Source organism: Phoenix dactylifera, chromosome 12 (assembly GCF_009389715.1).
Source record: "Phoenix dactylifera cultivar Barhee BC4 chromosome 12, palm_55x_up_171113_PBpolish2nd_filt_p, whole genome shotgun sequence".
In the NCBI taxonomy this organism is placed as follows: Eukaryota; Viridiplantae; Streptophyta; class Magnoliopsida; order Arecales; family Arecaceae; genus Phoenix; species Phoenix dactylifera.
In genome coordinates this window covers 2,465,677-2,483,531 of record NC_052403.1, presented here as the reverse complement: position 1 = coordinate 2,483,531, position 17,855 = coordinate 2,465,677, and the positions used below count along the sequence as shown (strand labels likewise).

The following is a 17,855-nucleotide window of genomic DNA, read 5'->3' as shown; positions in this document are numbered from 1 at the left end:
TTTATATTTATTTTGGTATCTTTGTAAAACTCTATTTTTTACAAATATCTCTAATACAAAGATTCTTCTAATATTATTAATAAAAATCATATTTATTTTAATTAAAAATAAAATAGAATTTTGAAATTATTTTTGATTGAGAATATTTTAGTCATTTTATTTTGAAACCGTTAATTTTTTTAATGGCATTAGATGATGTAGATACATTAAAAAAATAAAAATAAAATAGTAAAATAAATATTTTATGAGAATATATATATAAATATTAATTCTGAAAGAATATTCATGTAAAATTTAATATTTAAGAGGATATTTATAAAAAAACTCACTAAAAAAAAAAAAGACTCACTCAAACCGGCCTTGATGGGGCCTTGGTTTGTGTGAGGGGCCCCTAGATTGGAATTAGATTTTGATCAAATTACAGGCTATTAATTTAGATCAGGTTAGATCATGAGAGTCCAGTTTGCTAGGATTAAATATGCAATTTGGACATGTTATTAATCTTTGATCCAGATCCAATTCATTTCTGTGAAAAATCTAAATCATATGATGGACAAAAAGAAAAAGGTAAAAAAAAAAGTATGCATTACTTGATTGAAGTCAAGTCTGGGGGACAATTTACCAGATTTGGGTGGTCAGTAAGGAAGAGAGGTGACTTGCAAAGGAAAGGGACAGGAAGAGCGCAGGCAGCCAAGGGAGCAGGGAAAAGAGAGAGAAGGTTGGGGGGGGGGCCCTTTCCTGCCCTCCAATTCAAAGTTTTAAAGGGTCAATTGAGGAGGATTTTAGGGAAGATATGGAGGAAATCTGGTCGGATCTTGCTTTCCATGTGGTGGGATTTGGGTGGGGCTTCGTTACATCTGCCTCCCTCCCTTTCCCAGGGAATCCATTATATAGAGAAAACACCCCAATAACCCAACCCCACACCTCCTCTTATTCCATACCCCTCCCTCTTCTTGTTCTTCTTAGGAGTACTCAGCCACCATGGCTGTTGCTGCAGAGACTCAGTTCCATGTCTTAGCTGTGGATGACAGCCGTCTTGACAGAATGTTGATTGAGAGGCTCCTCAAGACCTCATCATACCAAGGTATTCTGAAGAAGAAAAAGAACACAAAAAAAAAGAAAAAAAAAAGTACTCTGTATTGGTCTCCTTTATAAACCTCATGTTCTGTTCTGTTTCAGTTACCACAGTGGATTCTGGAAGCAAGGCTTTGCAAATTCTGGGTCTGCAAGATGATCAGACCAATTCACCTTCTGTTTCTTCTGACCAGCATGTATGATGATTTAAGGCCCTGTTCATGTCTCTTTTACTTTTGTTTTTTAATATTTTAACAATTGGGTGATGGATGGTGTAGTGAATGATAAATTAAATTCGTTTTGGTGCTTTGGTTCACAGGATACAGAAGTAAATTTGATCATCACAGACTACTGCATGCCCGAAATGACTGGCTATGATCTTCTCAAGAAGATTAAGGTACCTGACATTGTTGTTCAGATTAGCAGTCTTTGGTTGCTGATTTATTTTCATATTAAGGGATTTTTTTTAGTCTAGTTCTGATATTACTTGCAATGAAAATGGCTTATGAGGATTATTTGATTGCTGAATTAGGAGTCATCATCTCTAAAAGACATCCCAGTTGTGATCATGTCATCTGAGAATGTGCCTTCCAGGATCCACAGGTGAGCATAATAACTCCTTTGATAATTGTAAATGATTTATGCACTCTCTTGGTATATTTTCAAGAGCTATTGTTGTCGAAAATATTTAATTGTTATGGTCTGCATAAAATTTTAATGATCTCTAGTATGATGCAATCGGAAAAAAAAAAAACATAAACAAAAACATGGAGGATTTAGTATAACAGAATTTCTCTTTTTTAGCTGTATGCTGATTTTGACAGAGGGATAGATTCATATAGAGATGGGGATTTCTCCCTCCTATAAAATCCCTTTTCTTGGCCCAAACTGCAGGAACTATTTGTATGTGAAAACATCCTTCCTATTCAAGTTAATAATTTGCTTGCTGGATGCTAAAGGATCTGTCAAGATTTTATACTCTTCCAAATCCACTTAACTTTTCTGATGAGGAAATAGAATAAAGAGAAAATCTCTATGTCAGATAAATCTGGGCTCTTTTCCTCTCTCTATGTCACCCAATATTCTAACGAGAACCAAATCAACTAGAAGTGGCTGTGGAATCTACTGTCGTATAGTCTTGATGGCTTCAAAGTTTAAAGATGCCTATGAAATTTCTGTAGCCAAATTCTTAAAGAATGCCCCTTCTTCCAAGCTGTTCATTCTTCTGAAAAACTTCCTGTAGCTGCTGCTATGTTTCTGACCTTCTGGGATCAGAAGAATGATGGAATTAAAACACCCACTTGTAAATTGCTTAAATTATTTTAGTGCCAAGAAGTAATGGTCTGATGTGTACTATTTGTGGCCAGATGCTTGGAAGAAGGAGCAGAAGAATTCTTTCTCAAACCAGTACAGCTATCAGATATGAACAGGCTCAAACCCCATATACTGAAAGGGAAATATAAAGAGCTGCATCAGCAGCAGGTGCTGCAGAACAGCAGTATCACCGGCAGCAACCATAACAGCAACAAAAGGAAGGCCATGGATGATGAAATTTCACCCGAGATGAGTAAGACCAAGACTCACAAGCAGCCTGACAGTACTGTGATACCTTATATTACTTCTTTTTCTTTTCTCACCTCCTTTGAATAGAAATCCTTAAAAGTTCCACTATCTCCACTATTTTTCTTCTTGATGTAAGATTATAGGATTGCTTAAGAGAAAAATAGATTACGGGGGAATACTTACTTATAATGTATTCCAATTTTGTCTTGCTTGGAAATCAGAACTGCCAATAACTTAGAGATGTAAATAATGAACAAGGCAAATCATGGAAGGCTGTATTGGAAGACTGGGTATTGGAGTTAGTAGATGCCTTGTACTTAATTATTTGATCCATCCTGATGATGACAGAAACTGTTTCTTCTCAGAAAGAACAGATAAACTTTTACATTTGAGCTGTTTACATGGGGGCTTATCTATATCATGGTTTTAGTTAGGCTGTTATCTCTCAATATGCAACTCACAGACATCAGGTCTAATGTGTCTTCACCACTGCCTTTCCGACTCCACCTCCACCCTTGTTACTCTCCATGAAGAACTTCTGGAGCAGACTATTAACAAGGTTTTCATTCCACCGAGCTCTCCACCAAGACTCGGTTTGCACCACTTCTTTTTATGAAATAAAGAAAATCTGAGCCCTGTTATCTTAAGTTGATACAAACTGATAAATCTTTGAGACATCAAGCAGTATGATAAAAATATGTCGGCATCACCTTTCCAGAATAAAAAAGAGAACGAGTCTGAATGAGTCTAGATACTGGCATGCAGCAGAATTGGAAATTTAAATGAAGAAAAAAGACTAGATAAGTTTAAATTGTTCATGCACCTTTTCTTCAGTTTTTTGTTTTAATTTTGAATTAAAGAGAGGTGAACACAACCACCTTTGCTTACCAGACATGAAGCACTTTCTCCACTGCATTAAGTGCAAGTTTTCATGAGAAACAAAAGAAAAAGATAAAAACTGGAATGTATTTACGCTTGCTTGATTCCAGAAGCTAAACAATGCTGAATAAAGATGATGCTGCAATTCATTTAGACCCCAGAAACTCTTCATCAGCTTCTGAGGGAAAATGCCATAGTCTTGGAGAATGTCAATGCATGATGTCGTTCTCCAATCAGCAGGGATTCAACATCACTCCTCAGTACACGAAGTTTGATTGCAGCTCCACCTGCATTACCCCCACATACAATGTTTCAAAAGAAACAAAGTGGGAGCTGTTTTATTTGAAGCTTCAGATACTCTATTGTTCAACATACCTTGCTGGAAGAAGATTTTAAATTAAGATTCGGTGCGACATAAATCAAGAAAGAAGAGCAGATTGAAACGATAGAACAAAGAAAATCATCAGTCATCGAGAATACTTCAAGAAGTAAAAGTCGGTCTCAGACTCTCAGTCTCAGTTCTGGCCCAGACACCCAGGCCGAACAGGTTTCATTTTGTTAGTTTCAAACTTTTCATGGTTTCAGCTCCATTTCAGGCAATTTGATAATTATTAAAAACCTGTCAATCAAAATTAGGAAAAATTAGAAAGCACCAAAAATTAACTAAGATATAAGGGGAAAAAAAGACAAGTTTTAGAGTATATTATATTGTTCTCGCATTTAGATGTGCCATTAAATGGTTTGGCACTAAAACAGTAAAAATCTTTTAACAAAATATATATATAAAAATCATATTAGGTTCCATGTTTTTTTTCTGACAACAACTTAGTATATGACAATCTAAATGTTTACGAGACTTGCATTGTAGGATAGACAAATCTTTTTCAAAAACCTTCCTCTAATGTTCAATGCTCCCAAGTCTTGACAATCTGCAAAAAATTCTGAGTTTTAATTTGGGGTGACTCTTTCAACATTGAAGGAAATGAAGACAGGATAAAAATCAGCATGGATACATATACGCAATCAATTTGGCCCCAAGTTAGTTTTAGCAAAGATCCAAAACTGTCTCCAATTTCCTATTAATTTTGGTCGAAAATAAAGTTCTCATTTTCGGTTTAGGCGTTTCAGGCAAAACTTTTAACCATGCTCTTCAAAGTAAATTAAAAGATTACTTGTCACTTATATATGATAAATCACCACAAAATATAGTCACATACAAAAATTATGCATTACTATGGTAAGCAATTGATGTAGCAAGTCCTAATCCTACCTAGTTTCGGCACTGGACCCTGGCTTGAAGACCATCAAGCTGGGTCAATGCTGTACCCGGTTTGAGCTGGACAAGCCAGGCTTTAAACTGGCAGAAGCATAGAATTTAGGGTCTTGAAAAAAAGAACTAAAAAGACTAGGTGTAAGCCAGCATGATTTCTCCTCCCTTCTTCTCTCTCCTCCTTCCCTCTTTATTTTATTTATTTATTTATTTATTTTTTGGTAAATGAATTGAAGAGGAGGGGGGGGGGGGGGGGGATCGGACTACCAGCGTAGCAACCCCCATTGGGCCTCCTTTCCACCAGAAAATATTCGATACATGTCGTAAATTTTGTGTGTTTTCTCCGACCCGTGAGCTTATCCCACTGGGCTCATTGCCTTCACATATGGGTACATTACCCCAACGCTACCTTGGTACAAGTGGAAGGAAAGCATAACCGCCAACGAGCAAACCAGGCATGGGACATCTGGTCCCCTAATTTAATCGACGCCCGCGCGTTTCGAATTCGGGCAACTCGGGCAGAATTATCGCCCCCTTACCGCATTAGAAAGATTCTAACCATGTTTTTTACCCCAAGCAAATAATTTCAGCTAGTAACACCAACCCAGCTAAATTCTTCAAACACTACTTCAGAAGCACAAAGGGAGTATGATGTCACATTGGAATAAGGTAGTGCTTTTCACCTCGCATTGTTATAGAGACGTGGTAATCAGAATGGTGAGAAACAGCAGAAAACTCTCTCTTGTGATGACGCCAGGAAATTAGATTTTTCAGTTATCCAATTACAGCTTACAAGCTGATATGCAAAATTCTATTTGATGTTGTGTATGATAATGTCTCGACCTAGTCTAGTGGCATTACCAAACTTTCAATAATTTGCAAAAACAAAAATAAATTGCAAGACAGACATAAAAAGTTAGATTATGTTTTCGATTTAGTTTTCCATGTTCAGTTTTCTCAGCAATTTTATAGAACTACGAGCAAACCAAACATATGATGCTAGTTGTTTATAGTTCGATCGAGTAGACCAGAAGCACTTCCGGTGCATCCGACCGCATGACCATCATCCGAACGGCTCGTAAAAGTCCAGAATATGCACAGCACCACAATCCAGCTTTGAATGCCAGTAGTTGAGTACATTACTTTAAAAAGAGTCCAGAACCTACTTGTATACTCACACAAAAAAAAAGTCCAGCTTGTAATCAATGTTCCAACAAGAATGATCTACTATATAAAACTCAATCCCCAGAAAAACAAAAGAGTAAATAAAAAGAAAAAAAAAATCCCTGAAGAAGCTTGAACAGTCAAACTGCAGCAGAGCTTCTGTTGAAAACTTGTCCTGTCTGTTAACGGAAGAGTATCATTTAGACATTTAAATCATCAAAACTCCATACTCTCCTGCTTTCATATCTATATCAAACTGTTACCCTGTCATTCTTGTGTGGTTTCTTTGGGTATTTGGTATCTAATGGAGACTACATGTGTTGAATTACTTCTTCGCGCTTAGATACTGCAATTATCTACCATCTTCCCATCCGGGGATGTTAGCAGTAGCCTCATTAACCATGTTAACCAGACCGACCTGAAATTGAAACAAAAAAGGCATGTAAATGAATGAAAATCACAAACAATTCGATGGAAAAAATGATTTAAGAAAAATCTTACAAAGAAACTAACGTCAAGTTTAATTTAATTGTTGCATATGTACTCCTATAAGCTTAATTTCTCTGTCATAGAAAGCTCATATGAAAGCCGGCAATTGACCATGCCATAAAAGCCTGAATATATAGACATAGAGCTCATAATGACTACTGCTGATCAGCTGCAACAATATTCATCCAGACTGCAGGAAGTTTTGGAGGCATCATAACTATGCTGTCTATGCACTTGAGGAAACCTATAAACTTGCCCCAAAAGTTAAAGAGCAGTTGCGGTCAAATAGGAAGCTGTAATTTCTCCATCTCATCATTGACATATATGTCAAAGACCTCTAGTAGCCAAAGAGGTTCATGTCACAAAATGTATCAAACTCCGGAAAGAAGCAACAAGCTTCCCTTGAATGTCGCTCTTTATTGCACGTGAGAGATGTTTGACAAGCTTCCTAGAAACAATCCCAACCTCCTCGCTCACCAATATCACTCACCTCATAAACAGATATTTCAGGTCCTCATGAGCAGAGTTGACAGCATGCCACCACAGGCATCAAGAGGTGACATGACTATCATATCCCTGAACTACTGGGGGACTTAATAGTCTCCAAGGTAACATTAACCAGAAAAATGAGACACCACTAGGGTATTCCAACCACCTGCCGCTCCATAAGCTCAAGTGCAATAATTATAACAAATATTCAATCTAAAAGAATGGTGCAGATTGTGCTGTGACTACTAGAGATGGCTGCATGATAGAGAATGTAACTTCAAGGATTCAAAGAGATGGAAACATGCACCAGAAGAAGCTAAGAAATCCCAGCCTAAATGCCTGACATGCTTTAGAGTTTATTGCAGCTTATTGAGCCAATGAATCACAACTTGCAAGGCCATGGTCCTTCTAAGGTATGCTCATAAACAATGCTAAGAAATGCCTTTGTTATCCTTAAAAAAAAAAAAAAACAGAAATGTTGGATCATTTTGATCACATTAGGATATTTGTGGCACTGTATATTTAAGGATGCATAGATAGAAATGCAAGAAAACAGAGTTTATTGAAGCAGTCACATCACAACCTTTAAACAGTATGCCTTGAAAAAGTAACTTATTCTAGACTAGGTCAATGAAGTAACTGATATCAGATTTCTTCTACTCTGTAATGATGACAAAAACACCATAAAAGCACCCCTCTATGCAGATCATTTAGCATCATAGGCAGAATTCAAAAGAAAAATTGATATTTCAGCATGATTCATGGGAACTATTCTAGAGATTTACAATATTCACAAAAGCAACTTGAATTTAAGTCATACTAGAATCATGAAGTGTGGTCTAAAGAACAAAAATCACAGTACTCAAAAATGTTTTGTACTTTGAGAAGCCATGCAACTATGGACATACCACACTTTCAGGAACTCCTGGAGGAGGTAAGGAAAGGTTTCTTGGTGGTGCATTGCGAGTATATGATCTTTTGTCAAATCGCCATTCCCCAATTTTTCCATAAGTTAATTTGCCCTGAATTTGCACCAAAAGCATGTTTGGAAGTTATGAACCTCCATTAATATCAAAACGATATCTTAAAATCATGTATTAATACTAGAAAGGATTAGCATCACCATAAAGATAAATGGTGAAGAAGTAAGATGGTCTTAGATAGAAACATAATAGCCTCTATAAGAGTACCAGATAGATAAACTAGATGTAGATAGAGTTTGGTTACCTCTAAGGAATAGTCGCATCCATAAGTATAATGAATAATAAATGTGTTCCCAACCTTTAAGTCCCAAGGAGGCTGAAAATTAAATATTTCAAAGTTAGTCATGCACAACTCAGAGATGTGTTACTAGAATAGCTTTATTCGATAAAGAATAGGCAAATTGGATAAGCACTAACATACATTACCTGTATCATAAAATCTTTACGAAGAATATGCCGCACACCATGCAATGCAGATGCAATTGCATATGCATACCTTTTGGTCAACAATGAATCAACAAATAAATGCCAAAGATAAATCAGCAACATCCATAGCTGATAAAACACATTGAAATGAGATAAAAGCATATAAAAAGTTCTAGTTGTTCTCACATTTCCAATACCCATCCAAATGCTTTGTCAGTCTCTGGGTCATCTTTCATTTGCAATGAAACATTCATCCATGTAGGAGCAATCTTTTCTAGCTCGGACTGACACAAATAAATAGTTTACCAACACGCTAAATATATCATGACAAAGTATAACAACAACTAAAGTTTTATAGTCATACAAAGAACAGGGAAAAAATAAAAAATAAACAACCTATAGGAAATTGAGGAAAACAAAGTCAACCTCTGGTTATTATGGGTTTTAGACTCCGAAAAGACATTTATTTTGCATTTCTATTTGAATACAAGCAGTATATGCTGGTACAAATTATTTAATCTCGACTATTAGATGTTATATTTGCAATAAGAACTTTACCTTCTGAATAATCACAGGAGAATTGCCAATAGGGTCAATAGCTGTCAGAGGGCCTTTATCTTCCGGGAAGAACTTCCTCACTACCTTCTCATTTTCAGATGGTTTAATATAGAAAAATGGGAACCCTGCTGGGTCACTTCCACGAGCCAAATTTGGCAAAGGGTTCACGAAGATGTGATCTGGTTCTGCCATCAGTATATAGCTGCAACGATGATTAATTATGCAGGCCTTTCAGACTGACTGCATGAAAAATAAAGAATAAAGCTTTGTAAATATAGACAAACTTACTCCTCCTTAATCGTTGCTTTTTGTAGCCATTGCACAAATGCCCATGGTCGGTTCAAAACAATGTAACCCTGAATCCAGAATTTTAATAGAGTAAGTCAAACATGATTTTTGAAAATTGGTGCTTCAACTTATCACTCTTTCTTTCCTAAACATTTTGCTGCTTAGCAAAGGAATTATACTGCAATCAGGTAATAATTCATAAAATTGGTGATGGGAAAAGAATTACCAAGCCATGGCGAGTTTTTTCTTTTGTTTTTCATCAAGACAAATGATGAAACTTTGCTCAAATACAAGGAAAAGAACAAGATTGATAAAAACCTATGAAGTGGCCAGTGATGGAGCAGCATTCCAGCAGTATCTTAGATGGATATCTAGGAAAAACCCTTGACTTTTAGGGCTCATGGAAAATGCTTAAACATTTAATCACAATATATAGACTAACAAATTATGTACTCATAGAAGATTATGCAAAGAATCTATAAGATATTTCTGAAACATTATGTGGTTGATATTTGTGTCAAACGAACGTTATGAAATGGTGCATCCTAGTGCATACTTGCATTAAGTATAACTTCCTTTGAAGCAAGGAAAAAAGAAAGATTAAAAAATCACCATAATCGGCACTTTTGGTTCATAAGAAGAAGTTTTAATGCAAGACTAGATTTTGATATGCACACCAAAATTCAGCAACCAAGAATAAACAGGAAAAGAAATTATAAAGAATCACGAATATCTCAATCATTAATTTGCAATTGATATCCATATCAATCAAACTTTCTCAAAATTGTGGACCCTAGTGCATGTTTCCATAAACTTGCATGATTCTTTTTTATTTGGTTGATTTGATTCACACAAAGAAGTTGACATGAAAGATTAGATTTTGATACGCAAACCAAACTTCAGGAATCAAGCATAAACTGTAAAATTACAAAGGATGTCTCGTTACCTGCTCGCGACCTTCCGGGAGGGGATCCACGACGAAGGTTGGAATCTCTTCCATCAAATTATCCGGGCTCCCCGAATGCAGCACCCTGGTGAACCCTCCCATCTCCGACCCTTCCACGTCTTTCATCTTCTGGTACCAATAGTACATCACCCGGCACTGCCACTTACTATACACAGCATCCGTCGCCGTGAGGGCTACATGGAAGAGCCTCTTGGGCTCGCTCAATCTCTTCGAATCATACAACCGGGTCGAAGACCACCCAGTGATCAACTCTTGTCCCCCTTCTGCACTCTGGTAGTGGATCACCATGGTCAGAAGATTGTAGGTCACGAAGAAGAAGCCCAGAGAAAGAAGGACCAAGAAGAAAGGGGAAGCCCGACCCATGACCTCCCTCACGACCGCGTGTCAAAAAGGCGACAACTTTTCACCAATTCCAGCTCCATTGGGGGATTAGACTTCGGATTAGAAGAGAACTGAATTGAAACATGGCAGAATAGAAGATTTTCCCCAGGAGAAAAGCTATAAAAACCGAAACTTTAGGATTCTTGAGGCTTGGAACTGAGATTTGAGAGAAGGCCTCTGGATCAGATCAGATCCGAGAGTAATCCCAGGAAATAATTTTTGAGCACAAAATATTGTTTCGAAAGTGATCGAAAGAGAGTGGGGAGGGTTGAAGATGCTTGGAAGGGGGACCAGGGAGGAGCTGACGGTGGAGAGAGTTGAAGAAAGAGAGAGATCAGGTCCAAAGTAAACTCTCGCTTCTCGCTTCTCAGCCTCAGGAATGTTGGACCCAAGGTTCGAGTATCTAAGCTGGACTAGCTCGTCGATTGGAAGGAACGGTTCTGATTGGTCTTCTTCTCCTTAAAATGACCACAAGGGGCAGGGGAGAAAAATAAAAAAGAAGAGGATTTGACATGGCAAAAGGAGGAAGGCTTCTTGCCAAAGTATCAGCAGAAGGCTCACTTGCTGATTTTCTGTAGAACATGTACGGACTAGGTCAGCTTGTAATCAAGTTGGGCTCGAACCGGCTCACTTGATTTCGGCATCACTTTGATCATGCAGGCCGACTAAGATCCCGATTTTCAGACTGGTCAATGATCATGCATTCTTACCGGTTAATTATCCACAAATGATTTCAATCCCCGTGGCCGATATCAAAATCTAATGGAGTTCCCTACCGGCTACTTGCTCAATTGGCTCCGCCACTTATGACTTAGGCAAGTGGGGGTGGAGCTCGATTCTGATTGGAGTAAGCTCGCAAAAAATAGAGTTGATGTAGGACAGAAAAGGTAAGGATTAGCCCATTCTAATCTAAAAAAGGAAAACTTATGCAGAGTAGGATTTAAAGTGTTTGTTTGATAGTAACATGTCCATTGTTATCAAAGCATCAGAAAATAATATTTAAATTTTAGAATTTTGATTATTGTGATTATTAAATTTAATTATTACATGTTATATTTCCTATTCAAATCTTTATCTCATAATAGTTTATGTTATGCCATATTACTGTTAATATAATTTAATATGATTTATATAATATTTTTTCTTCTCAAAACTTTATTTCACATATGATTTATATAATATGATTTATTAAAGTCAGTAACCCAGTAACCTTATTATATAGAGCCAATAACTAGTATAATGGCTCTATGTAAACCAGAAGAGCATATTTTTGCTCTATCCAAAGCTGGGCATTGGAAGACAGATTTTTGTGTGAAATTTGGGCTCCATCCATGGTAAAGAGCAGAATACGCACAGATAGTCTCCTATCTTTTACCAAAAAAAAAAAAGAAAAAAAAACCCAAACAGCATCAATCTACTCGTAACCTGATGCCGACGTTTGTAGGATTATCGCCTTTGGGAGTCGAGTCCAAATTAAAAGTGGACTTCCAGGAATCAGGTTTCAGGCGTGACTCCGTTTCCTCTCCCTCCAATTCTCTCGATCCCATGGACAAATTTCGACCTTCTTGTAAAGAAGACGAGGTGGGGGACTGGAGCGATGCCCTCGATCACATCCCCTCCCTTCCTCCTCTAATGTCTTCTCCTCCTCCTTCCCCGCGGGCGGCGGCGGCGGCCGATGTTCCCGTCTCCTCCTCTCCTCGGATGCTATCACCACCGCCTCCAGTTCTACCACTAGTAGAAGAAGAAGAAGAAGAAGAAGAAGAAGAAGAAGAAGAAGATAACGAAGCGAAAGAGAAAGGCATTCTCCTCGATCCCTCCTCCCTCCCCGATCCCCAAAAACCCCACCTTTCCCTCGCCGCCGCCACGGACGACGACGAGCCCCCGGCGTCCGATGACACAGACGACGACGACGACGTTGACGGCGCCGTCTCCGCCGGGAAGAAGCAGAAGCTCCTCTCCTCCTTGACCTCCCCCTCCTTCCCTTCCCCGTCCCCCGCCATCCCTACCCCCGCCGCCGCGAAGAAGCCCAAGAAGAAGAACAACAACGTGTGGACCAAATCCACCTCCCGGAAGGGCAAGAAGAAGAGCAAGGCCGTCGCCAACGCCGCCCCCGAGGACACCGTCCTCATGACCCCCATACCCCGCTTCCCTGACAAGTCCGACGACTCCCCCGACTCCAAGGTCTGCCTCTCCCGCGTCTGCAAGGCCGAGAAGGTCGAGCTCAGCGACGACCGCCTCTCCGCCGGCAGCACCAAGGGCTACCGCATGGTCCGGGCCACCCGAGGGGTGATGGAGGGAGCCTGGTACTTCGAGATCAAGGTGGTGAGGCTCGGGGAGACGGGTCACACCAGGCTCGGGTGGACGACGGAGAAGGGGGACCTCCAGGCCCCCGTGGGGTACGACGGGAATAGCTTCGGGTACAGGGATATAGATGGGACCAAGATTCACAAGGCCCTCAGGGAGAAGTATGGGGAGGAGGGGTACGGTGAGGGGGATGTGATTGGCTTCTACATTAACCTTCCAGATGGGGCTTCGTATGCTCCCAAACCACCGCATCTTATTTGGTACAAGGGGCAAAGGTACGTATACTCGGCTGATGGGAAGGATGAGCCTCCCAAAGTTGTTCCTGGTGAGTTCTTCCTCTCCAAAATGTGATTTTTTCCCCCCATTTTATTCTTTTTTATTGTATAGAATTGCACTTGGAATGCTATTTGCTTTGCTGATTATTTCCTGAACTGAAATACGTTCTCCCTGGTTTATCATCCTATTCTCATCATTGTCTTTGTTAGCTGCAAAGTTCTCTTCTTGACGAGTTATATATCTGCAATTTTTGTAGTCGCGCTAATTCCCATCATGGAATTATGTATAAAATTCTATGGAAGTATATCTGTGGAGGAATTGAGTTTAGTCGTATTTACTATTGATGATATATGAGAATGGAGTATTGGCTGTTGCTGAAGTCCTGGTCTGCAGTTATTATTCTTTCCTGTTTCACAGCTCCAGGATTGAGTTGTTGCTGTAGCTTCATTGACATCTTTCTGCCTATACTGACGGTTCCTGTTAGTTGTAATTGATGATAAGTTTATATCTAGTGCATCGGTTTTGTCATTAATAGACACCATTGGTCATTAAGGATATTGATGTTATCTGCCATGAAGGCAGAAAGTTTCTCAGTGAGTTTTTGGTGTGGAGTATTTTTGTTGTAAAATGTAATTTCTAGGCAGATGGTGGGGAAGTGAGACCAAGGATCAGAAGTTTGTGGGAGAGTTTTTGGTGTGGAGTACCTTTGTTGTAAAATGTTGTTTCTAGGCAGATGCTAGAGAAGTGAGACCAAGGAAGAGTTCTGATGAGCTATTATGGGGAAACAAATGTCTCAAGAAGGAGTGAGTGTAAGGCAACATTCATGAAGCCAATCCAATAGGTGGGATAAGGGATTTCAATTCTGGTTGTTTTGATAGTCTTATGAAATTCGTGGTGGTTCAGCATTCTTGTCTTAATATCAAAAGTTTGCCTTTGTCGGATAAATGCAGCGGGGTTTGATATTTTTTTACTGAGTAAGGTATAGGCATTTATAGATATCTTCTTGTTTTAGTTTCTTGCAATCACATGTTTTTTTTTTGGTACAACGGCTGATCACCCAACTCTAGGATAGGTGCAGCCAACAAAATCATAAGTGAGAAAATAGCCCAAGGATGGGGGAGAAACCCCTTGATGCATCCAGAAAACCTCTCCGGAGTGCTGGGCGGTATAGGTAGCAACCCAGTCTGTAGCCCTGTTCGTCTTTCGGTACACATGTACAGTCTGGAAGGCGCTGCACTCCCTGCCAACCGATGGATGTCGCAAAGTAGAGGGGACTCCTCTCCTATCTGCCCCTCTCCGCATATTCAGTTGACCACCATGGCCGCGTCTCCCTCAAGAAGGATCCGCTCCACCTTTAGCACCCGTCTCGCAGAGGCGATGCCTTTCCAGACTGCCCTGAGCTCTACTTCTATAACTATCAATCCAATGATGTTACGGCTTCCTGCAGCAATCAGCCGTGAATCGTGACTCCTGATCACAAAACTCACACCAATTCTATCTCCATTGCCTGGGACACTATGATTGAAGTTCACCTTAAGATGGCCAGAGAGTGGGGGCTCCCAAGAAACAAGGACAATTCTGGGCACTGTAACAGCAGAAGGAGGGTCTCAGATGTCCCTGGCCATCTAAGATGAAATTGTCGTGGTAGCTTTGGCGACCTCAGCAGCCTGAAGAAGAGCTCTCTTTACCACATTTCTTAAAGGCGTCCGCTTGTCCTCAAAGACCCGAACGTTTCTATCTAATTATATGTGGTGCGCCAGATACGCCCATATAATCCCCCACCCCACCGTCCTCGGACTCCGCATGGCGGTCCTTAACTGGTGAAGTAGGTCGTCAATCGATTGAATGACTCGAGGCAAGGAGAATATAGCCCACCTCTAGATGTGTATTGTCCATGGGCACTCAAGCAGAGCATAGCTGATGGTCTCCTCCATCCCAGGGCATCTACCACAGCTCGGGGTGATCTTGACTCTCCTTCCCGCCAGCACGCTCCTGGTCGGTAAACAGCCCTACGCCACCTTTCATAAGAACAAGGCTACACGGAGGTGAACACCTATCCTCCAGATCCAGTTGCCATTTATCTGTCTAACTACATTGCTGCCCATCACCTCCTGTAAGTCTGTGGCCTGCACCTTGAATCGACCGGTGGCTGCCCAGACCATTCTAAATGCCGTCTCTCTCATAGGTAGCGGTATGTCCAGAATGCTCTCGGCCCGAAAGCCTTCCTGATTAGCGGCTCGTTCCACATGCTCCCCCCGGACGATCAAATCGCTGACTCTTTAGCCCTCCAACCTCGCTGAATCCACCTGGGTCGGCACTCGATAGAGCGGCTGCTCGCATATCCATCTATCCTTCATGACACCAATGGACTGACCATTGCCAACTGCCCATCTGACCGCAGCAAGCACCATCGGAGCATACGAATAAATCTTCCTCCAAATGAAGGAACACCAACAACCAACCTGAAAGTCTGCTATCCCGGTGCAGTCACACATGTTGGAAGTCCCTTGCTTGTCCTACTTGTACTAGGATTCTATTCCTAGTTTATATTCGTTTCTTATTCCAATACTAGTTGGAATAATTTGTCTTTTAATGCTAGTTCACTTTAGTTGCATTGAACTTTAAGCTTTAACATATTTGAGTTTTTTTTTTTTGTTGAAGTAAGATAGTGACGTTTTTGTCTTTTTGTGAGAGAGAGAGTAAAAATAAGGAGGGAGAGTTATGTGAAACAGCTTAGAGAGAATTATTTTGGTGTGTGGAGCCTCTTTAGTGAAGCTTCTTTATGAGAGGGAGACAAACTTATTGTTTTAGTCTTTATTTTCATTTGAATAAATTTGTTTTTCTCTCAATTTTTTTCTTCCATTATTATTTTCTTTGCGCAATTCTCTGCACATATCTTTTTTGTGTTTGGTTTTTGTTTTGGATCTTGAGCTGGCATGGTCGGTCTACTTTGGGTGGTGTGCCGTTCTACAACACCATAATCATATAAGCAGTATCTAACACTTTTGTCCTCGTACTTTTTCATTTTCCAAAGTAACCGTAGTTTTTCAAGACGCATGACAAAATTTTGACATATATATATATATATATATATATATATATATATATATGTATGTATGTATGTATGTATGTATGTATGTATATTGCGGACTAGAAAATATCTGATTGTGGTCCCTCCAATAAAGACGTTTACATGCATTTGAGCAGTTGAAGTCAGTGGACTGCTGCTTGTGATGCTATGATACCATGTTTAATTGCTGTCTAATTGTTCATGCATCTATGCAGGGAGTGAGATATCTTTCTTCAAGAATGGAGTCTGCCAAGGCATTGCCTTCCCAGACCTGTTTGGTGGAAGATACTACCCTGCTGCTTCTATGTACACACTCCCTAACCAGCCTAACTGTGAAGTGAGATTTAACTTTGGGCCTGATTTTGAGTTCTTTCCTCAAGATTTTGGCGAACGTCCATTACCAAGGCCGATGATTGAGGTTCCCTATCACGGATATGATGGTAAGATTGAAGGCCCTCCAGAAAATAGTGTCGCAGAGAAAACAAATTAACCATCTTTTCTTGCAGTTTTTTGTTTTACTCGTGGAAGAGAGGCTATGAGCTGAAATATGTAATCTTTAGTTCAGTACTTATGGGTGACTGAACATTAAATTAGTGCTAATATCTGTTTTTCTTTATTGTAATTAGTCAAGTTTGTTCATGAGTATAACTTATTTTACTAGGGAAACGATGTGCATATCTTCCATAGTGAATCCACTCCAAAAGAAGCATGAGGTATTTGCCCCGACATCTGAAACGTGCCATAACAAAGAAGGATGAGCATGTTGTGCTCACTGAGACCCATGGCCAGCACTGGACATGTTTGTCTCACTGGTTACAGTCTTTGACATGTCAAAAAAATGGGGAGCCCATATAATTCTTTCTTACTGCTTTATTACAGCTGAAGTGAGGTGGTTTACAATCTAAAAGGATTGGCTCTGGATCTGGTGTATTGGCATGTAGCAAGCCTTGAGATATGAGGTATATCTCTGCTTGGAGCATACTCAAAATTATAGTTCTCTTGCTGCAAATTACAAGCGATGGCTGCAGGACTCTGAATTCCATATCAAAGCATAAGAACAGCATGGTCAATAGTTTCCATGATCTCGAGGATTTTTTCTTAAAAAAATGATTTTTACTGTGGACGGGTATCTCCTGAAACACACAAGAGAGTTTTGCGGCTTGAGTTGATGTGGAAAGGGAAAAGAAATTGGACTTGGAATTCCCAACCAAATTGCAAATGCTGCGGTCCAGGCTGCTGAGGATGCCATGTTTTCAGCTCTAGCTCTCAGAAAGATCAAATCAATGATCAATGCAGGCTAAGCAGCAGAAGCAGCAAATGGAACTAGAACAGTGTGAAGGAATCTTAAAGAAAAATGTCATGGCTGCATATAGGAGGAGAAGGAAGACGATATAATGAAGTTGAGGATTCCAGCAGGTACTTGATGGAAGGGTCCTTGTCCAGGTTAGAGACATCTTACACCAAGAGAAGAGGCCGAGTTCTCTCCCTATCATTTTTGGAGTGCTTGTACGTTAATCAGCAGTTCTCAGGCCTTAGCTATGACAATGTTTATCTATTAGCCTTTTTACTATGCACAGATAGTCAACTAGTTACAAGTAGGATACAGCCATCCAATTGCCAATTTGTCGAAAAATGTGGAGACATAAAATACAACCACCAACTAGTGAAACAAGC

General features: G+C 39.8%; 3 protein-coding genes across 3 annotated transcripts; 2 read left to right on the top strand and 1 right to left on the bottom strand.

The window, feature by feature from the left end:
• The first annotated feature begins 835 nt into the window (after positions 1-835).
• On the top strand, positions 836-3,024 carry LOC103705110 (two-component response regulator ORR9-like). Its single transcript, XM_008788724.4, has 5 exons — positions 836-1,084; positions 1,180-1,271; positions 1,394-1,471; positions 1,607-1,677; positions 2,442-3,024. Exons 1-5 carry the CDS (start codon positions 982-984, stop codon positions 2,722-2,724), a joined length of 627 nt encoding a protein of 208 aa, XP_008786946.2. The 5' UTR covers positions 836-981; the 3' UTR covers positions 2,725-3,024.
• Positions 3,025-5,883: 2,859 nt separating this feature from the next.
• On the bottom strand, positions 5,884-10,898 carry LOC103705083 (hydroxyproline O-arabinosyltransferase PLENTY-like). The gene is made up of 8 exons (XM_008788684.3): positions 10,130-10,898; positions 9,184-9,251; positions 8,896-9,097; positions 8,524-8,621; positions 8,338-8,407; positions 8,156-8,227; positions 7,837-7,950; positions 5,884-6,368 (listed from the first exon to the last, which is right to left on the bottom strand). The coding sequence occupies exons 1-8, from the start codon at positions 10,511-10,513 to the stop codon at positions 6,303-6,305; spliced, it is 1,074 nt and encodes a 357-aa protein (XP_008786906.2). The 5' UTR covers positions 10,514-10,898; the 3' UTR covers positions 5,884-6,302.
• Positions 10,899-11,813: 915 nt separating this feature from the next.
• LOC103705084 (protein TRAUCO-like) lies at positions 11,814-16,863 on the top strand. The gene is made up of 2 exons (XM_008788685.4): positions 11,814-13,160; positions 16,397-16,863. Exons 1-2 carry the CDS (start codon positions 11,960-11,962, stop codon positions 16,669-16,671), a joined length of 1,476 nt encoding a protein of 491 aa, XP_008786907.2. The 5' UTR covers positions 11,814-11,959; the 3' UTR covers positions 16,672-16,863.
• Positions 16,864-17,855: the final 992 nt, after the last annotated feature.

Bases quoted from the DNA above. Each gene is read 5' to 3' on its own strand.
- LOC103705084 (XM_008788685.4), top strand. From the start codon at position 11,960: ATGCCGACGTTTGTAGGATTATCGCCTTTGGGAGTCGAGTCCAAATTA. The intron at 13,161-16,396 runs GTGAGTTCTTCC...GCATCTATGCAG, and splicing joins GCCTCCCAAAGTTGTTCCTG to GGAGTGAGATATCTTTCTTC.
- LOC103705083 (XM_008788684.3), bottom strand. From the start codon at position 10,513: ATGGGTCGGGCTTCCCCTTTCTTCTTGGTCCTTCTTTCTCTGGGCTTC. The intron at 9,252-10,129 runs GTAACGAGACAT...TTCTGGATTCAG, and splicing joins TCCCGGAAGGTCGCGAGCAG to GGTTACATTGTTTTGAACCG. The intron at 7,951-8,155 runs GTAACCAAACTC...GTGCAAATTCAG, and splicing joins GATGCGACTATTCCTTAGAG to GGCAAATTAACTTATGGAAA.
- LOC103705110 (XM_008788724.4), top strand. From the start codon at position 982: ATGGCTGTTGCTGCAGAGACTCAGTTCCATGTCTTAGCTGTGGATGAC. The intron at 1,272-1,393 runs GTATGATGATTT...TTTGGTTCACAG, and splicing joins CTGTTTCTTCTGACCAGCAT to GATACAGAAGTAAATTTGAT. The intron at 1,472-1,606 runs GTACCTGACATT...TTGCTGAATTAG, and splicing joins ATCTTCTCAAGAAGATTAAG to GAGTCATCATCTCTAAAAGA.